The sequence below is a fragment of the Agelaius tricolor genome, unplaced genomic scaffold (genome assembly GCF_023055355.1).
Source record: "Agelaius tricolor isolate 1412-34295 unplaced genomic scaffold, bAgeTri1.0.p SCAF_1, whole genome shotgun sequence".
NCBI lineage: Eukaryota > Metazoa > Chordata > Aves > Passeriformes > Icteridae > Agelaius > Agelaius tricolor.
This window is the reverse complement of record NW_027269261.1, coordinates 109,572,257-109,587,627: the sequence shown is the minus strand read 5'-3', so window position 1 is coordinate 109,587,627 and position 15,371 is coordinate 109,572,257. Positions and strand designations below refer to the sequence as shown.

The 15,371-nt window shown below is 43.6% G+C and overlaps 1 protein-coding gene across 2 annotated transcripts; it reads right to left on the bottom strand.

Annotated features, from left to right (window-relative positions):
* Positions 1–2,471: 2,471 nt before the first annotated feature.
* ENPP5 (ectonucleotide pyrophosphatase/phosphodiesterase family member 5) lies at positions 2,472–13,478 on the bottom strand. 2 transcript variants are annotated; one of them, XM_071447113.1, is made up of 5 exons: positions 13,328–13,423; positions 12,708–12,745; positions 10,606–11,475; positions 7,344–7,520; positions 2,472–6,022 (listed from the first exon to the last, which is right to left on the bottom strand). In XM_071447113.1, exons 3-5 carry the CDS (start codon positions 11,468–11,470, stop codon positions 5,652–5,654), a joined length of 1,413 nt encoding a protein of 470 aa, XP_071303214.1. In that variant the 5' UTR covers positions 11,471–11,475; positions 12,708–12,745; positions 13,328–13,423; the 3' UTR covers positions 2,472–5,651. The 2 variants fall into 2 exon arrangements, with proteins under 2 accessions (XP_071303214.1, XP_071303204.1); XM_071447103.1 differs by lacking the exon at positions 12,708–12,745 and having other exon boundaries at positions 13,328–13,478.
* Between the last annotated feature and the right edge of the window lie 1,893 nt (positions 13,479–15,371).

Genomic DNA, 15,371 nt, shown 5'->3' with positions numbered 1-15,371 from the left:
TCACTTCCTCATCCTGCCATATTTAAATTAATTAATTACATGCACCAAGAGGTCAGATTAATGAGTAACTACAAAGGGAATGTGCTGCAGGGAATGTGTCTAAGCCTAGAACCTAGGCTTAGATATGCTGTAAAAGGGAGGATGCTTGAATTCCTGTGTTGGAGAGAGTTCTGTTACATTCTGGTAATTCTGCTATTCCTAAGTGGGATCCTCAGAGGGTCAGTCAGAGAATTACTGGAGATGCTTTGCATCACCTGTGTTTGGAAAGGTTTGACTGACTTTACCTTTCTGGCAAACATCCTCTCCTCTACCTGTGAGTTTGGGGTTCTTTTCTAGAAGCTAAAACTGATTAGGACAGTATTTTCTCCACTCTGTTCCTTCCCCCCAGCAGCTGTCACACAGAGGGTGGCTGATGTGCTCTCAGTTCCTCTGTGCATCCCCTCCCAGGCAGGTGGCAAAGCTACCAGCAAGGCTTTGGTGACCAGAGCTGTAAATGCTGACTGAAGGAGGATGGCAGAACTCTGACCTGAAATAGGAATGTTGGTGCAGCTGGGGAAATCAAGGTCTAAATGCATTTCTACTCCTGGCACTAAGGCAGCCCCTTCTGATGAGAACTGCTACAGGCACTGAGCTGCTGTGAAACCAGCAAGTGGCTGTGTCTAGTAGAAATCCTGATCACCCTCTGGTCCTCCTCCCTTTAGCAGGAAGATGAGACAGTGCTCCTGTGGAAAGGGTTTAAAGAGGAAGTTTCAGTGTTAAGTAAGATAAACTATATTCCAGTTGCACTGTTGATTATTTTCATTTTCAAAGATGTGGTGTGGTCTGTAAAGGTGCTGAGTGTTCTTCTTAGCACAAAGGGTTTCACAATAGCTCTTGTACATCCAGTTTCATACAGAGCATGAACAAATCTAGAAAAAGCATCTTTCTGTCTTTAAGACATGCAATTGATTTATTTAAGGATGATTATTTTTAACAACAGAGCCTTAAACATGACAAAACATTTCCACTGCCTCATTCTGGTTTGTGTGAAGTATTTCTCATGAAAGCCAGTGGCTGATTTCCTTCTGGGCAGCCGTTCAGAGCAAGTACAGCACAGCTGTGGCTTGTGCTTCCTCAAGGCTGTGATAAAGGGACAGTAGTGTGTGACAGCATTTCATGACTTGCTAAATGGACACAACTCAGCCATGGTCACATAGGGCAGGTTAATTCAAGGGAAGTTCCTAACCCTTAACTGGCTTTGCAGTTTAGAGGGGAATAGGGGATCTTTAGTGACACTTCCAGCACTGAAAGCAGATGTTTCATTACACTGACTGCCTCCACACAGGGACACTCCACACTGGGTACAGCAGCCCTAAAACAAACCCCTCTGGGCTTCTGTGCTTTTTGGGCATTGGCATCACAGAAACAGTTCCAGAATTGAGCTGATTTCACCTGACTACAGCTCTGAAACACTGCTTTCAGTAAACTTGCTGCCTACACACTGCCTGTGAAAAGAAACCAACTTTGTGTACCTCCAAGGACCAGACCACAGGGACAGATATTTGCTGTAACATGCATGGTAGCATCTTTTATTGCAAAAAAACAGTAATAGAGATTAGTTAATAGGATTCAGATTAGGATTTCATTATGGAAAGGCTGGTACCACTATTGTATTTATAATTTTCATGTGCTTGCAACAATTTTTGTAGTTTACTATCTAATAATGCTCTATCACCTTTACTGTAGAGCAAACATGCCATGAAAGGTTTAAACAGCAGCACAGATATGACCAACACAGCATCCATGGCATTATTTAAGCAGGGAAGGAGACTGGGAAGTAAGTCTGTTGGATTTCCATTTTACAAAACAACAGGACCCAAGCACTGCACATTTGTCCTTCTCCCACATGCAGGTCAAGATTGTGCTGTTTACACTTCTGACAGAGGTCAGGGGAGCAGGGAGGTTGAAATGAGCTGATCTTTAAGGTCCCCTCCAACCAAACTATTCTATGATTGTGTGAAAAGTCGGTTTGTACAACATTTCTTACAGCAGACTTAGCAGTTCTGGGTTACTGGTTGGACTTTTCCAACCTAAGTGATTTAATGAATCTGATTCTTCTGTTTTTAATTTTTTTTTTTTATTTTGAGACTGCATTTCTTGTAGCAGTATTACTGCAGCTCTTGACCAAGAAAGTCTGGAAGATTTGGGTTTTTTTTTGTAAAAGAAACTGGATTCCCACTATTTGTAAGCAATAGCTGTCTTTTCCATATATGGCAGCAAGGTGGGAAATAAGAAGTCTGTTACATAAGAACTGTGACCTAAAATTCCAAACTTCTATCACACTTCCAGTTATTTTTAACAAAGCCCTACACTCTGCAGAATCCAAGGAATATTTGGGATGCATACAAGTTGAAACCATTCTTCCCCAGTCATCTCTCCCCAGTTCAAGTTTGTTTTCCAGAAGTGTTTTCAATGAAGCCAGCACTCCATGCTTGACAGCATTATAGCAAAGATGTATTTTAACTTCAGCATTTCCAAACAAGAAGAAACAAAGAAAACATTTGACATCTGTATGCTCCACAGGTCAGTAATGAAACACATCATGCATCATTCTTGGTTTCCAAGTTTTAAGTTACAAGCAGTACACAGTGTACTCAAATTCTCTTTCCAATAAACTTGTTTATACATCATAGAAAGTATCATATACACAGAAACCAAATCCCACATCCCCCCCACCCAAAAAGGTGTCTGAAAAATGTCACATCAGAGAAAAAGCCACAACTTTTCTCCAGTGGCATCATCTGTGCTTTCAATTTCATTGAGCTCACACCCAGTAACTTAAAAAAGTTGGGCAAATGTCCTAACAAGGAACTACCCAAGAGGTACCTGCAAATACACCTAAGACAAAAGGTATTGTTTGACCCTAATCTGAAATACCCAAATGCTACAAGATTCCCTTCATTTTTTACAAAGTTTTATTTTGCCCTCCTCAAAGAAGGGCCTCACAGTGCAATACAGAACAATGACATCAACAATTCTCACATTTGTGTCCCCAGCCTATTCTGGTATTATTGTTACCAAACCCTTTGTTGGGGGAAACGTACTGCTCTGTCCTTGCTGCATATTTGGGCAGGTAAATCTAAGTCCCAAATGACTGATCAACACTGACAAACTTTGCCCCCTCCTTAAAATCAAGGCTCACTTTGGCTGATGATAGAACTACACTTGCCACAATTAAAAGTGGGGTTTAAGGAAAAGCTCTGAGATTACAACCCAGTTATTGTTACATCTGCCATGATCACTGCTATGAAATTATTGCAATAAGAAGAATTTCTACTAAAGCAACATGTTCCAAAGTGCAGAAGCAAGAGGTGAGGGCATTGTTATGACAATTGTTACTGTTATTGCCTTATCAAAGTCTGCAGATCTTCCTTTAAACACACAATACCATTGTGCTATTCATTTTTAAGCTGCAAATAAGCAAGAAAAGGTGGACTCAGTGCATCAGTTTGCTGTGTGCCATCCACTTTTTGGAAGGTGGGTAGGGAAGGGATTAGTAACAACTCAGAGGTTTGGGTTTTGTGCTCAGACTTCTCTGGTCTCTGAAAACTGCTGTGAACATGTTACAGATGGTGTGGTTCAGCTGGAGCCCCTGCAGCACTCGTTTTACCTGTGCCAGCAAATTCAACTTCAGGCACAGCTAAGGGCCAGCTTCACTAAGAATCAGCCTTACAGACCTTTTCCTTCAGTGTTTTCTTAAGAAAATGGCAATGCAGGAAAACAAGGCAGTTCACAGCACACTAACAGCACTGAGTCAGCTGGAGTTCACAGGATTTCATGTACATCCCCCAAATCAAGGGCTGTCTTCTAACAGACCTGCATTTTTCCTGCCTTCCTAAAATTACCATTACAGCTGAACTTTCAGCATAACCCTTAAGTTGGGCTATTTCATTGCCTTCCCTCTGAAGCATTCCCTGTACCCAAATGTGGCCTCTGGAAATGTCCACATCTGTCTGCAGGACAGCTTGGTGCTAAGCAAGTGTCCCTGCCATCACAGAGGAACACAGCAGATCTTCAGTAAGTCTGGAATTTAGCCCAGCAAAAGGAGTTTTGTACCCCAGCCCTCCCCTTGCAGTACTGACTGTCAAGCCCTTGGTTTGGCAGAGCACACCCAAAGCTGAGGTGTTCCCATCCTTGCCCTCTGCTGGGGGCTGTGGATACAGACATGAACTGCATTTCAAAATACCCAGTCTGCTACTTCTGCACTAATTTTGAAAGTTTCTTTCTCCTTCAGGCATTGTACTCAGCAACAAAGTGCAGAGAAACACTCTCTCATCTCACAGGGAGAAGGAGTCTGACAAAAAGACAACTTTTCTCACTTCAGAATGTTTTTCATACAAAATTTAGTCAGCAGATTCTCACCATTTAACTGAGCTCACAAAAAACCTCACAGCTACACTAGCAAGAAGATTTATTGCCACACACAATGAGAATATGTACCTTTGATGACTCAGAATTAATATTTTTCCCTGACAGAGGTTTTCCTCTGGAAAATTAAACTCCAGTCTTACACCTTTTTTTTGATTATTATTAAAATGTGCTTTTTCAGATTTAAGAACATTTATGGCTTAAGATTTATACAGCTGCCCCTTAAACTGCATGTGTAATCCTGATCATCCCATTCCAAGGCCTACCCAGACAGAGCAGATAAAACACAAGTCACAGGTCAAACTCAGAATCTCCAGTAGCAGACCAGGGACAAGCCTGACAACACTCTGAAACCAGCCTGAGCAACCTTGTTCCTTAACTTATTCACCTCCCTTAGTACCACAGAAATACAAAAGACTCCATTTGGATATACAGGTGTGGTGCTTGTACATGTCTTTATCCTGCCAGCTGCATGGAACTCCTAGAAAATTTAGTGCAGTGTACAGGAAATTAAAAAAAGTAAAGACCTACATTTACCTGAAATCATATCTAAAGTGGTAAAAACCTTTATTTACTTAAACAAATCTTTAAAACATTAAGCATCAAGCAGTTTAATGCTGATTGCTAAAGGCAATACCACTTAAGATTGTATTTTGGGGCTACAGTTAACACAGTAATTTGAAGAAATATATGTAACTCTAAACTTAGACACCTAGCACTGCATGACCTAGCTGAATAATAATGTTCTTTCCTGCAGGATTTAACCCACCAAGTTATCTGTAATGGTGATCCATGCAAAAGCTTCCTTGGGCAGGGAAAGAAAATACTAACAAAGAAGTTTAGTACCATTCAGTGACTTGTTAAAATCAAAGAGACTCAAAAAAAGCCTCAAAGAATAAAACAAAAAAGAGGGTGAGAAATGAAATCACCTTTAATAGTCTGTGAGGTGCACCCCAGTTGATGTTACCTCCCTAAAAATAGCCATATAAGGTATTTGAGGTCTATTGTCACTACAGGTCTACATACACACAGAGCTCCCCGGGTTTACCTAGGATATCTTCAAGCCCTGGAAGTTGAAGTGGCTGCAGTGTGAAACAGGAACATGCTCTCTCTCCATCCCTGGTTGCAAGGGATCAGCATCCATCTCCTTTCACTCCACGTATTCATGCTAATCCACCTCCACTGTTTATTTTCTTTATATAGGCTTATTTTAAGCCCCAAACAGGAAATAATCCCGGCTGTTATTAATCTTGCAGCAGCGGCTGGGCAGCTTCAGTGTGTCGGATTTGCATGGAATTTGCTTGGGCAAGGACAAAATGCTTAACAAAAACTGCAGTAAAAACAAAAACAAGCAAGCTGCCCAGGAAGACTCCTACCACAGTGGAGTAGGAATCTGCACTACGGGCTCCAGGAACTTTCTCAGCAAGTATATCCTTCACAGCATTGAAGGAACCATTGTTGGGCAGTGGGCTGATGCCAAGCAGATGGCACAGTAAGGGGTACAAGTCCGTAGCATTCATGAATTGTTTGGTGGCATTCTTTCTGAAAGCAGGCCCAACTGCCAAAAAAATGGGATGCATTTCTGGTACAGTGTTGTCATATCCATGATTACCAACTAGAAATAAAAGATAGATAAAGGTCAATATTCCAGAGTTGCAAAACAAGCATTGAACATTTTCCTAAAATTAGTAGAATGCAGAAAAGGCACAGCATCCTTAGAGAGGGTTGTTTTGACAGCACAAATGTCTCCTAGCAAATACCAAGGCTCAGAACTACAAAAAGAAAATACCTAAAAACCCACAACACAAAGCACTATTTAACAAAGGGGGGGGGGGGGGGGGGGAAGTGAGCTCATTGTCAATGGCACACTGTGTACACCCACACTTCCTTGATTTTCCTCAAGGAAAAATACCAACTTTGCAACTGGCCCAGATCTCTTAGAGAAAATTAAAAAAAAAAAAAAAACACATGTAGAGTCAGACTGTCCATGTGACTCCAAGGAGACACTTTGAAATTTTGTCCACTTTTGTGCACCATCAACTCCTCAACAAGGAAGAAGAACTCACTGGTGGATGTCCAGTGCCCACTCCTGACAGGGGCATTAGAAACTGGGAATGTGTCAAACACACAGGCACTAGAAGGTGCTTTCAGCAGCTACTGAAAATCTTGTTAAGTCTTGCTGATAACACACTTCAGGTTCACAACCAGCAGCAAAGTTCAAAAGGTTCTCAATTAGAAATGCAAGAACTGACCATGTAACACCTGTATTTTAGGTTACCAAGAAGTTAGAGTTCACTGCCTCCATGCTACCTATAATAAATCTAAAACTGGAAGGTGAGGAACTTCAAAGTGTTGGGGGTTTTATTCCTCCAATCACCTAGAATGCATTTTTTCCTCCAAGGCAAATGAAAATCACCGGTGTGCAGTAACACAATATCCAAAGACTCTTTGTAGCAATAGAATGAGGTTACTCCAAGTGTAGCATCCAGACAAGCTGAAAACTTTCAGAAAATGTTTTTGTATCTTCCAACCCAACCCTTCTCCAGTAAATAAGAAAAACATGATAAAACAACCCTATTCACTCTCTACTCAACACATTCAATTGCAACTTTCTTTTTTCATTTCTCAGGAAGTGCTTGTTGGTTTGCTACATCCTGAAAGACCTCAAGTATGGGGCCACTAAAACATGTGATTGATCTTATCTCAGCAAGTTTAATGTTTAAAGAAACAGTAAGTGCAGATCCTCCTCCCCTAACAGCAGGGTGCTTCCCATCCCATCAGGGGGAAAAATTATAAATTTCACACACTTTAGTTTTCCTTCCCAGTCTTAAAAAAAAAAAAAATGAACTTTGGTTGCTGATACTAGGAGATAAAGTACCACATAAGGTCCCTGCCCTGGAAGATACAGCAAAACACTATAAAGACAGAATACTTACGTAGAAAACCATCAGTCTTGTTCTGTACAATTTCCCATCCTTTATCAGCCACTGCTAAGATGGGCTGGATTTTACGGTTGTGTTTGTAGTGAAATCTATCTGGAATCTGCTCCTTTTTATACACAGTCATGTTGGGATGAGCGTTGGCCAGAGCTTCATATACTTCATCCAGTTTGCCTTCAAACAAACAAAAGAGACAAAAGACAAAAATTAAACATATCAGTGTGTTTGCTGAACTCATCAGTAGTTGAAATACAGCTGAAAGAAGAGGGCAAAATGTACTTTCCCACAAGTGAATTATAACTGTAAGAGACAACAGTGTGTGCACAGAAGTTCCTGTGAGAAACCCAGAGCCTCAGTCACAGTAAGATCCCCCTCAGCACCAGAATTCACAGCCTGTTCCCAAGCAATAACTGCCTTGCTAATTTTAGAAAAATCCCTAATTTCACAGTTATCAGAATGTAAGCTTCTCACAGGAATGAGTTAGGAAGCATTCAGCTGACTCCTGGAAAAGGAACCAAACCCTTCCAGCTTTGTGCAATGCCTGAAAGCAAGACGACACCTCCGAAACCTGTTTGTGAGGTAATGGCTGCATTCAGGCCAAATTCTGTCACCTAGTGACAGCAAGTGACACTTTTCATCTATTTTAAAGCACTTTGTTGCTTTCCTTTATTATTCAGTAACAGCCAACAGCATGAGCTACTCCTCTGCATTCCTAGTGCCTGCTCCTTTCCCTTCCCTAGTCACAGTGAGCACAAACCCTCAGGAGCTCTACTGACACTGAATAAATAGGCATTTTCCACCTCCAGTTCTTTATTTGCTTATTTCCAGTTTCTGAGCTTGCCTTTCCAGTAAAAGCCACTGAAGAGCCACAACCAGTTGTTCAAGCTGGCTGGAACACCAGTGCACAGAATGGAGGAACCAGAACAAACAGCCAGGAACACCAAAGCAAGTGCAGGAATTGACAGCTGACCAAATTTCTTCATTCCCCACCTCCACTTAAGGCCAGATTCCTATTGAGAGCCGTGGAGTGCACACAGGAGACTCCTGTGACACAACAAATCCTCAGCTCTCTTGACTTAGGTAAGTATTTGTGTGACACATGCAGCTGAATGCACTGTGTGTCTGCAGGCCCCTTTGAGACTGCCATTTCCAGTATCCATGGAGTTTTGAATGGGTATCAGTGGAAAAAATCTGGGAGAAAGTAGCCAACGTTTCTAAAGAAACCATTTTCCTTTTCCCCCTCAGTTCCTAGAATCCAATATAGAAAATCTGAAGGAATAGACATTAATTTATACATTCTGAAGGAAACACATTATTGTTTCTTATGTCAAACTGGCACAAAAAAAATCACTAAATTAAGAAACAAAACAAAGGTCAAGATGAGACAGCAAAAGTGAAGGTATCAGAGATAGTTACAGCAACAAGAAGAGGGGCTCTAATGTAGCATTTCTAGGACTATATTAGTAATAAAGTGAATTTTGCTATGCCAGCTTTCTATATGGGCTAGCAGGGAGGAGAAGTCCCAGATATAGCAAATTTGGTTTTACCCTAATGATTTGAATGAATATATTTATATTAAATGCAAGAAAAAGGCCAGCATCATCAGCTGTGGTACAGGTACAGCTTCTTTGTGAACATCTAGTTCTCCACACACAGTAAAGCACCAGCATGGGTAAATAATGGCTTTAATCCATCTCTTGGGGAAGCAATAGATAGTCAAACAGTTAAAAGAAATTGCAGCGTTTTTAAGCATTCAAACTTTTCCTCAATCTCACAAAGTTTTACCATCCCTTTGGTTTAAGAAAGACAAATTGAATAGCAGGTGAAGAATCAGTGTTATGTACTTAAGCACATATTAGCTCATACCTGAACTGACAGTGACACTCCTTGTTTTATAATAAAAATCACATCTGGTACCACTGAAGGAAAGAATTTTAGCTGTGCTCAAAACTGATTCTTGTTTATTGGTAGTGTAATAAATACCTGAATCTCTGGGCAAAATCAAATCCAAGCTGTTCCTGAAATCCACTGAAATGGCTTTTTTATTGTTCTGTCATCTAATTGCAGCAGAGACACTGTTTCTTTTCAGCATTTAGCAGACAGGAGAATCAAGTTACACATCTTAAAGTCCTCCTTTACTGCATTAGGGAGGTGTCAGCACTGAAGTTTACTTTTACAGCTTCTTTATTTGTTAATGAGAACATCTTGGACAACCTCTGTGGGGGTGAAGCTTCCAAACTTGGCTCTTTTATCACCACAGAGAGAAACAGCACCCAGCTACAGGGCCTGACTGCTCAGGCAGCAGAGACCTCAGTTTGGACATACTCACATTTGAATCTGGAGTATTCTTCAAATTAAAAATGACAAGACACATTTGTTCAGGCCTTAATTAAGTGACTTACAGGTCACTTAATTCTGCAAAATACTCTCCCTGCTTAGGCATTAAATACAGAGTATATCTATCCACTACTCATCCAAATGTTACAGAATTCTTAAAAAACGCCTTTCCAGAAGGTCACCTTGAAATTCAACTCCCATATTAGCACTTTTTTTGTGTGGGCAGGGGTGTTATTTTCCAGGTTTACATTTTTGCACCAAGTAGTTTACAGTACTTGATCATCAAAATAAAAAGCAGATGCATTAGTGACACTAAACATACACCTGACACCTCAGCAACTCTTAGGTGACCGCAACCAGATTTCAGATTTTGATTCCAACATTGTTCTTGCCCACCTTTATCTAAATAAAAATGGTATAAATGTAACTGCCTGGCTGTTCAGCAGGACGGGGGAAAAAAACTCAGTGAACTACAATAGCTGGCAGCCAATCAAATAGCCAACACAGGCTTTCTTTTTATCAAAGATCCCCATCTGTTCTCAGTTTACTGTTTGAGTTAGAAATATAATTCTTCCACTATGGCTTCAGCATCTTGATGAAAGGCAAGATATGTAACATTCAGGTGTTATCTATCTAGAGCACCATTCAGCCTTGATAATGCCATTAGATTATCTTACTTCTCACAAGGACTAAAGGATCCTTGGCAATATTAGCAAACAGCAAACAGATTTGCTCCCTTTTACTTTCTGAGAAAGTTCATCCAGGCTTTTGGCAGAGCCCACAAAAAGAACAAAGGGATCCTGCAAGTACTCCTTGTTCAAGGCTGATGTCCTACTGCCATCAGTGCTGCTACCATCAACTCAGTCTATGAAGTTTGGATACTCAAGTACCTCCTCAGGAACGTTACTGCTGCAGCTCCTACCTTCTTTTGGCAAAATGGCTACTGTAGGGGAGTGGTCGATGACTGTATAGAGCTCTCTGCTCACGTACTGATCAAGCTCAATGAGCCTTTCTGAGGACGACTGTGACATTCCGTGATCACTCGTGACTATGACATTTATCACATCCCACAGCTTTGCTTTCTTCAGTTCAGAAATGAGATACCCCAGTTTTCTGTCAATGTCACTGATTATCGCTCCCATAAGTGGGTTTTCTGGGCCCAGAAAGTGTCCAGACTCATCAGGCTGTTCCCAGTACAAGAGGCCAAAGTTGATGGGTTCTTCTGATGTAAACCACTCGATGAGCTTTGCTACCCTGTCTTCAAAGGGAACAGATTCATTGTAGGGCATGTAATGTGTAGGCAAGACTCCATGTATCTTCACATCTGTTCCAGGCCACATAGCAGCACCAGATTTATGTCCTTCCCTCTGGTTCGTCACCCATATTGGACTGGCCTCTTCCCAGAACTTGGAATTGTGGGTGTTCATTTTGTTCAGGGAGAAGGTTTCGTTCAGGACAGGGTCATACATCTCGTTAGCCACGATGCCGTGGCTCTCAGCATAGAGCCCTGTCACCAGGGTGTAGTGGTTGGGGTAGGTCTTGGTGATGAACACGTTTGTCACCTGCCTGACGTGCACCCCGCTCTCCATGGCATAGTGGAAGTTGGGAGTGGACACCCTGTAGATGTAATCCCAGCGAAACCCATCAAATGACACCAGCAGCACCCCGGGCTGGGCTGCCTGGAGACACGGCGCACTTGGAAGAGAGAGTAAGAAAATTCCCAGGACTTTCCAGTAACTGCTCATGGCTATTCTGGAAGACATCTGTCCCCTCTTCTGAGGCAACATGGCATCTGTTGAGCAGAGGCAGAAGTTGTCAAAGTCATAACTTAAGTTTTAAGAATGAGTGGCTAAAACATTCTTTATGTATTTATATACTCTAAGATATATTTTACAAAAGCATGCAGTGACAGGACAAGGGGGAATGGCTTCAAACTGCCAGAAGGCAGGGTTAGATTAGATATTAGGAAGAGATTATTTACTGTGAGGGGGTGAGGCCCTGGAACAGGTCCAGAGAAGCTGTGGCTGCCCCATCCATGGAAGTGCTCAAGGCCAGGCTGGACAGAGCTCTGAGCAAGCTGGTCTGGTGGAAGGTATCCCTGTCCATGCCAGGGGCTTGGGACAAGATGACATTTAAGGTCCCTTCCAACACAAACCATTCTGTGATTCAAATTCTGATCATAAGACTCAAGGATTTTGACTCCTCCTAGCTATGACAGGCATTCCTCATCTAACAGTCTTTATTATGTCCTTATCTGACAAAATATGACACATAATTTCCCTTTGCACTGGCTTGTGCTCCCCTGCCCCAGTTTCCTCCTGTTCTTCCCAAACAATTTCTTGTTTAAAACTCAGATAACTACTCAAAGCAAGATCCCTGTAAGAACCCTCACACAGAACTTCTCTGTCTGTAACTGACCTAAAATTTCATGCTAATATTCCTCACTTTTTGTTCAACAGGCATCATTTAACCACAGGACCAGATATTGCTCAATCCAATCCTGCATATGGGTGATACCAATATTCCTTACAGTTCCCTTTAGGTTCCTATTTTTCAGCAATCCTCTGGGACTAAATCACCACTGAAATTCAGCTGGAAAACAGTGAATTTGCAACCAATAAACCCATCTTAATACTCAGAGTACATAAATATCCTAGTGAATATAAGAAGTTACGGTATGACAAGCATCTGAATACCACTGCAACAATGGAATGGGATCTGTGGCTGCCCCATCCCTGGAAGTGTCCAAGGCCAGGCTGGACAGCGCTTGGAACAAGCTGGGCTGGTGAAAGGTGTCCCTGTCTATGGCAGGGGGGTTGGAATGAGATGAGCTTTAAGGTCCCTTCCAACCCAAACCACTCTGTGATTATAGGATTCTGCGACTTGCAGGCAGTCAAACATTGCACCAAACTTGTGTGTCTCCCAAAATTAAAATCCAGGCCTTGAATTCTGCTAAGAACAAACTGACATTCCAGAGATTTAATTCCCCTTTCAGCAAACACAGACCCAAAGGCTGTGGATTACCTCAGATCCACCTGATGGGGGATTTCTTCCAGCTGAACCTGAAGGACGAAGGGACAACACAATGTTGTGTTCATTGGAATCCCAGCTGCCAAATTAGACATAGCCCATAAATCCCCTTTCTGGGGAGGGACGAGTATGGATTGAATCCCTCTCAAGTGAAATCAAGTCTCTGCTTCTGAATTTTACACTACTAATGATCTCATAATGATCTATAATTCTTTTATTCTAATTCCTTAACTGCATGCTCTCAATAAATAATAAATGACGGCTGGTTTGGTTTTTTTCCAAGGCCTTCTCACATGGCTCTTCTGCGGATACAGCCTAAGCACATCTACTGACTCGGGTCTCTGCAGAACTCGGCCCCACAAAACTCTGGGGACCGGAGGGGCTCTGGGGGGACGAACCCACCGCACTGCCAAGGGCAGGAGCTGCCACACGGACACACAGACGGACAAGACAGACAGAAAAGCGCCCCGGGCCCCGCTCGGCGGCCGCCGGAGCCCGGCACACGCGGATGCCGAGCCCAGGCCGCCATTCCCCACACGCAGCGCCCACACCCCCACCAGCCCCGGGCCGGAGAAGGCCGAGGACCCCCCGAGCTCCGGAGCCGCCGCCGTTACCTGAGGGGCCGCGGAGCAGCGGGTCCGGCCCGGCCCCGCCCGGGAGCGGCCCCGGCGCCGTCACTCAGAGCGTGCGGGGCGGGACGGCGCGGGGCGGGCCCGGCGGGAGGGGGACACGGAATTAATTACGGAATTACGGAGGCACGGCGTCTTTTGGGTCGGGAGAGAGCTCTGAGAGCACAGATCCAGCCTGTGGCCGAGCACCACTGCGCCAGCTGTACCGCAGCCCTCAGTGCCATGTCCAGTCTTTCCTTGAACACCTCCAGGGACGGTGTCTCCACGGCCTTCCTCGGCAGCCTATTCCAGTGCCTCATCATCATTTCTGTGAAGACATTGTTCCCAATGTCCAGCCGAAACCTCCCCTGGCTCAGCTTGAGGCCATGTCCTCTTGTCCTGTCCCTGTTCCCTGGAAGCAGAGCCCGACCCCCACCTGGCTGCCCCCTCCTGTCAGGGAGTTTTGCAGAGCCAGAATATCCCCCTGAGCCTCCTTTTCTCCAGGCTGAGCCCCTTTCCCAGCTCCCTCAGCTGCTCCTCCTCAGGCCTGTGCTCCAGAGCCTTCCCCAGCTCCGTTCCCTTCCCTGCACACGCTCCAGCCCCTCAATGTCCTGAAGTGAGGGGCCCAGAACTGGGCACAGCCCTGGAGGTGACCCCGGCAGTGCCCAGCACAGGGGACAGTCCCTGCCCTGGCCCTGTGCCACACCATGGCTGCTACAGCCCAGGTGCCTTTGGTCTTCTTGCCCACCTGGGCACAGCTGGCTCATGTTCAGCTGCTGTCCCCAGCACCCCAGGTCACAGGTGAGGTGACCTTGGGTGGTGTTCCCCAGTACAGCCCTGGCACGGATGTCACAAGGGTTGTAAGGGCGTTGCTGCATGTCATAGAGCTTGGGCAGGGCTGGCTCAGCTGACTGTAAAACACAAGGAGTAAAATTCATTCTCTGGATATCTGGAAGTGCTTCTTCAGTTAGAAATAATAATAATTTTAAAATTGCTGTTTTTCTATCAGCCTTTTTTTCTCCTCTTGAGAGGTTCTGAGGCTCTAAATTTTCCATTTGCTTCCCAGAAGATGCTTTCCCCTCCTTTCCATGTCCAGACCCACATCTAGGTCCTGGAATGAAAATAAATTTATCCTTCCCCATCTCAGTAGAATCTAAACTGCTGAACTGGACAAAAATCCAAGCTAGGTTTCCCACCTTTCCTAGCTGAGGATCTGTGTTATGTATGAGTCCAAAGTCCGTGTCCTGTGTATGTTCACAAACCCCACCCCAATTCATGGCAGTACAAAACTCTCTTCTTACTGGTGCATGGGAACACAGAATCATAGAGTTGTCAAGGCTGCACACAAGCACTGCCTGTTGACTGAATAAATAAACAAATAATTATGTATATATTTATATTTCTAATTTTCTATTTTTATATGTATATCTATATACATATATGTGATACCTTTTTCCCTTTCACCATACCACCAGGGATTGTACAAGGGAACAAGGCTCTTCTAATTGTTTTCTTCATGTCTTTTTTCCCCCTCCTTCATTGCTGCTGTCCTGTTACAGGTGTGAGGCTGAGCTAGTCCAAGCCTGGAGAATCACATTGCTGCTGTGCCTGGTAGAACCTGTGTGGATGTCGCTGTTCTGCTCCTGTAGGACAAAGTCCATCATCTGATTCCTGGCTGAAAACCCCACTAGAAACTTTGGAGAAAGGGAAAAAGGGAAAAAGTTGTTATAAAACTGCACCTGTGTGTATTGAAATCTCTTACTGGGTGTCCCTCAACAGCAATGTGCTGTCCCACATTGTTACTCATTAGCTAGAAAAAACTGTGCTGACATTTACTGTTGGTTCAGGCTTGATTTTGGGCTCTCACTGGGATCCAGAAGTGTTGGGAGCGGCCTCTGCAGTGGCTGGGATCAGTCACTAGAGGGTACAGGTGCACCTGGATTTAAGGAACAACATGAGTAGCTGGAAATTATAATATTTGCCCTGGATGCCAGAAATGGCTCAGCTGCTTAACACTGATACAAAATGAAAGCAAAGCACAGACAAGGAG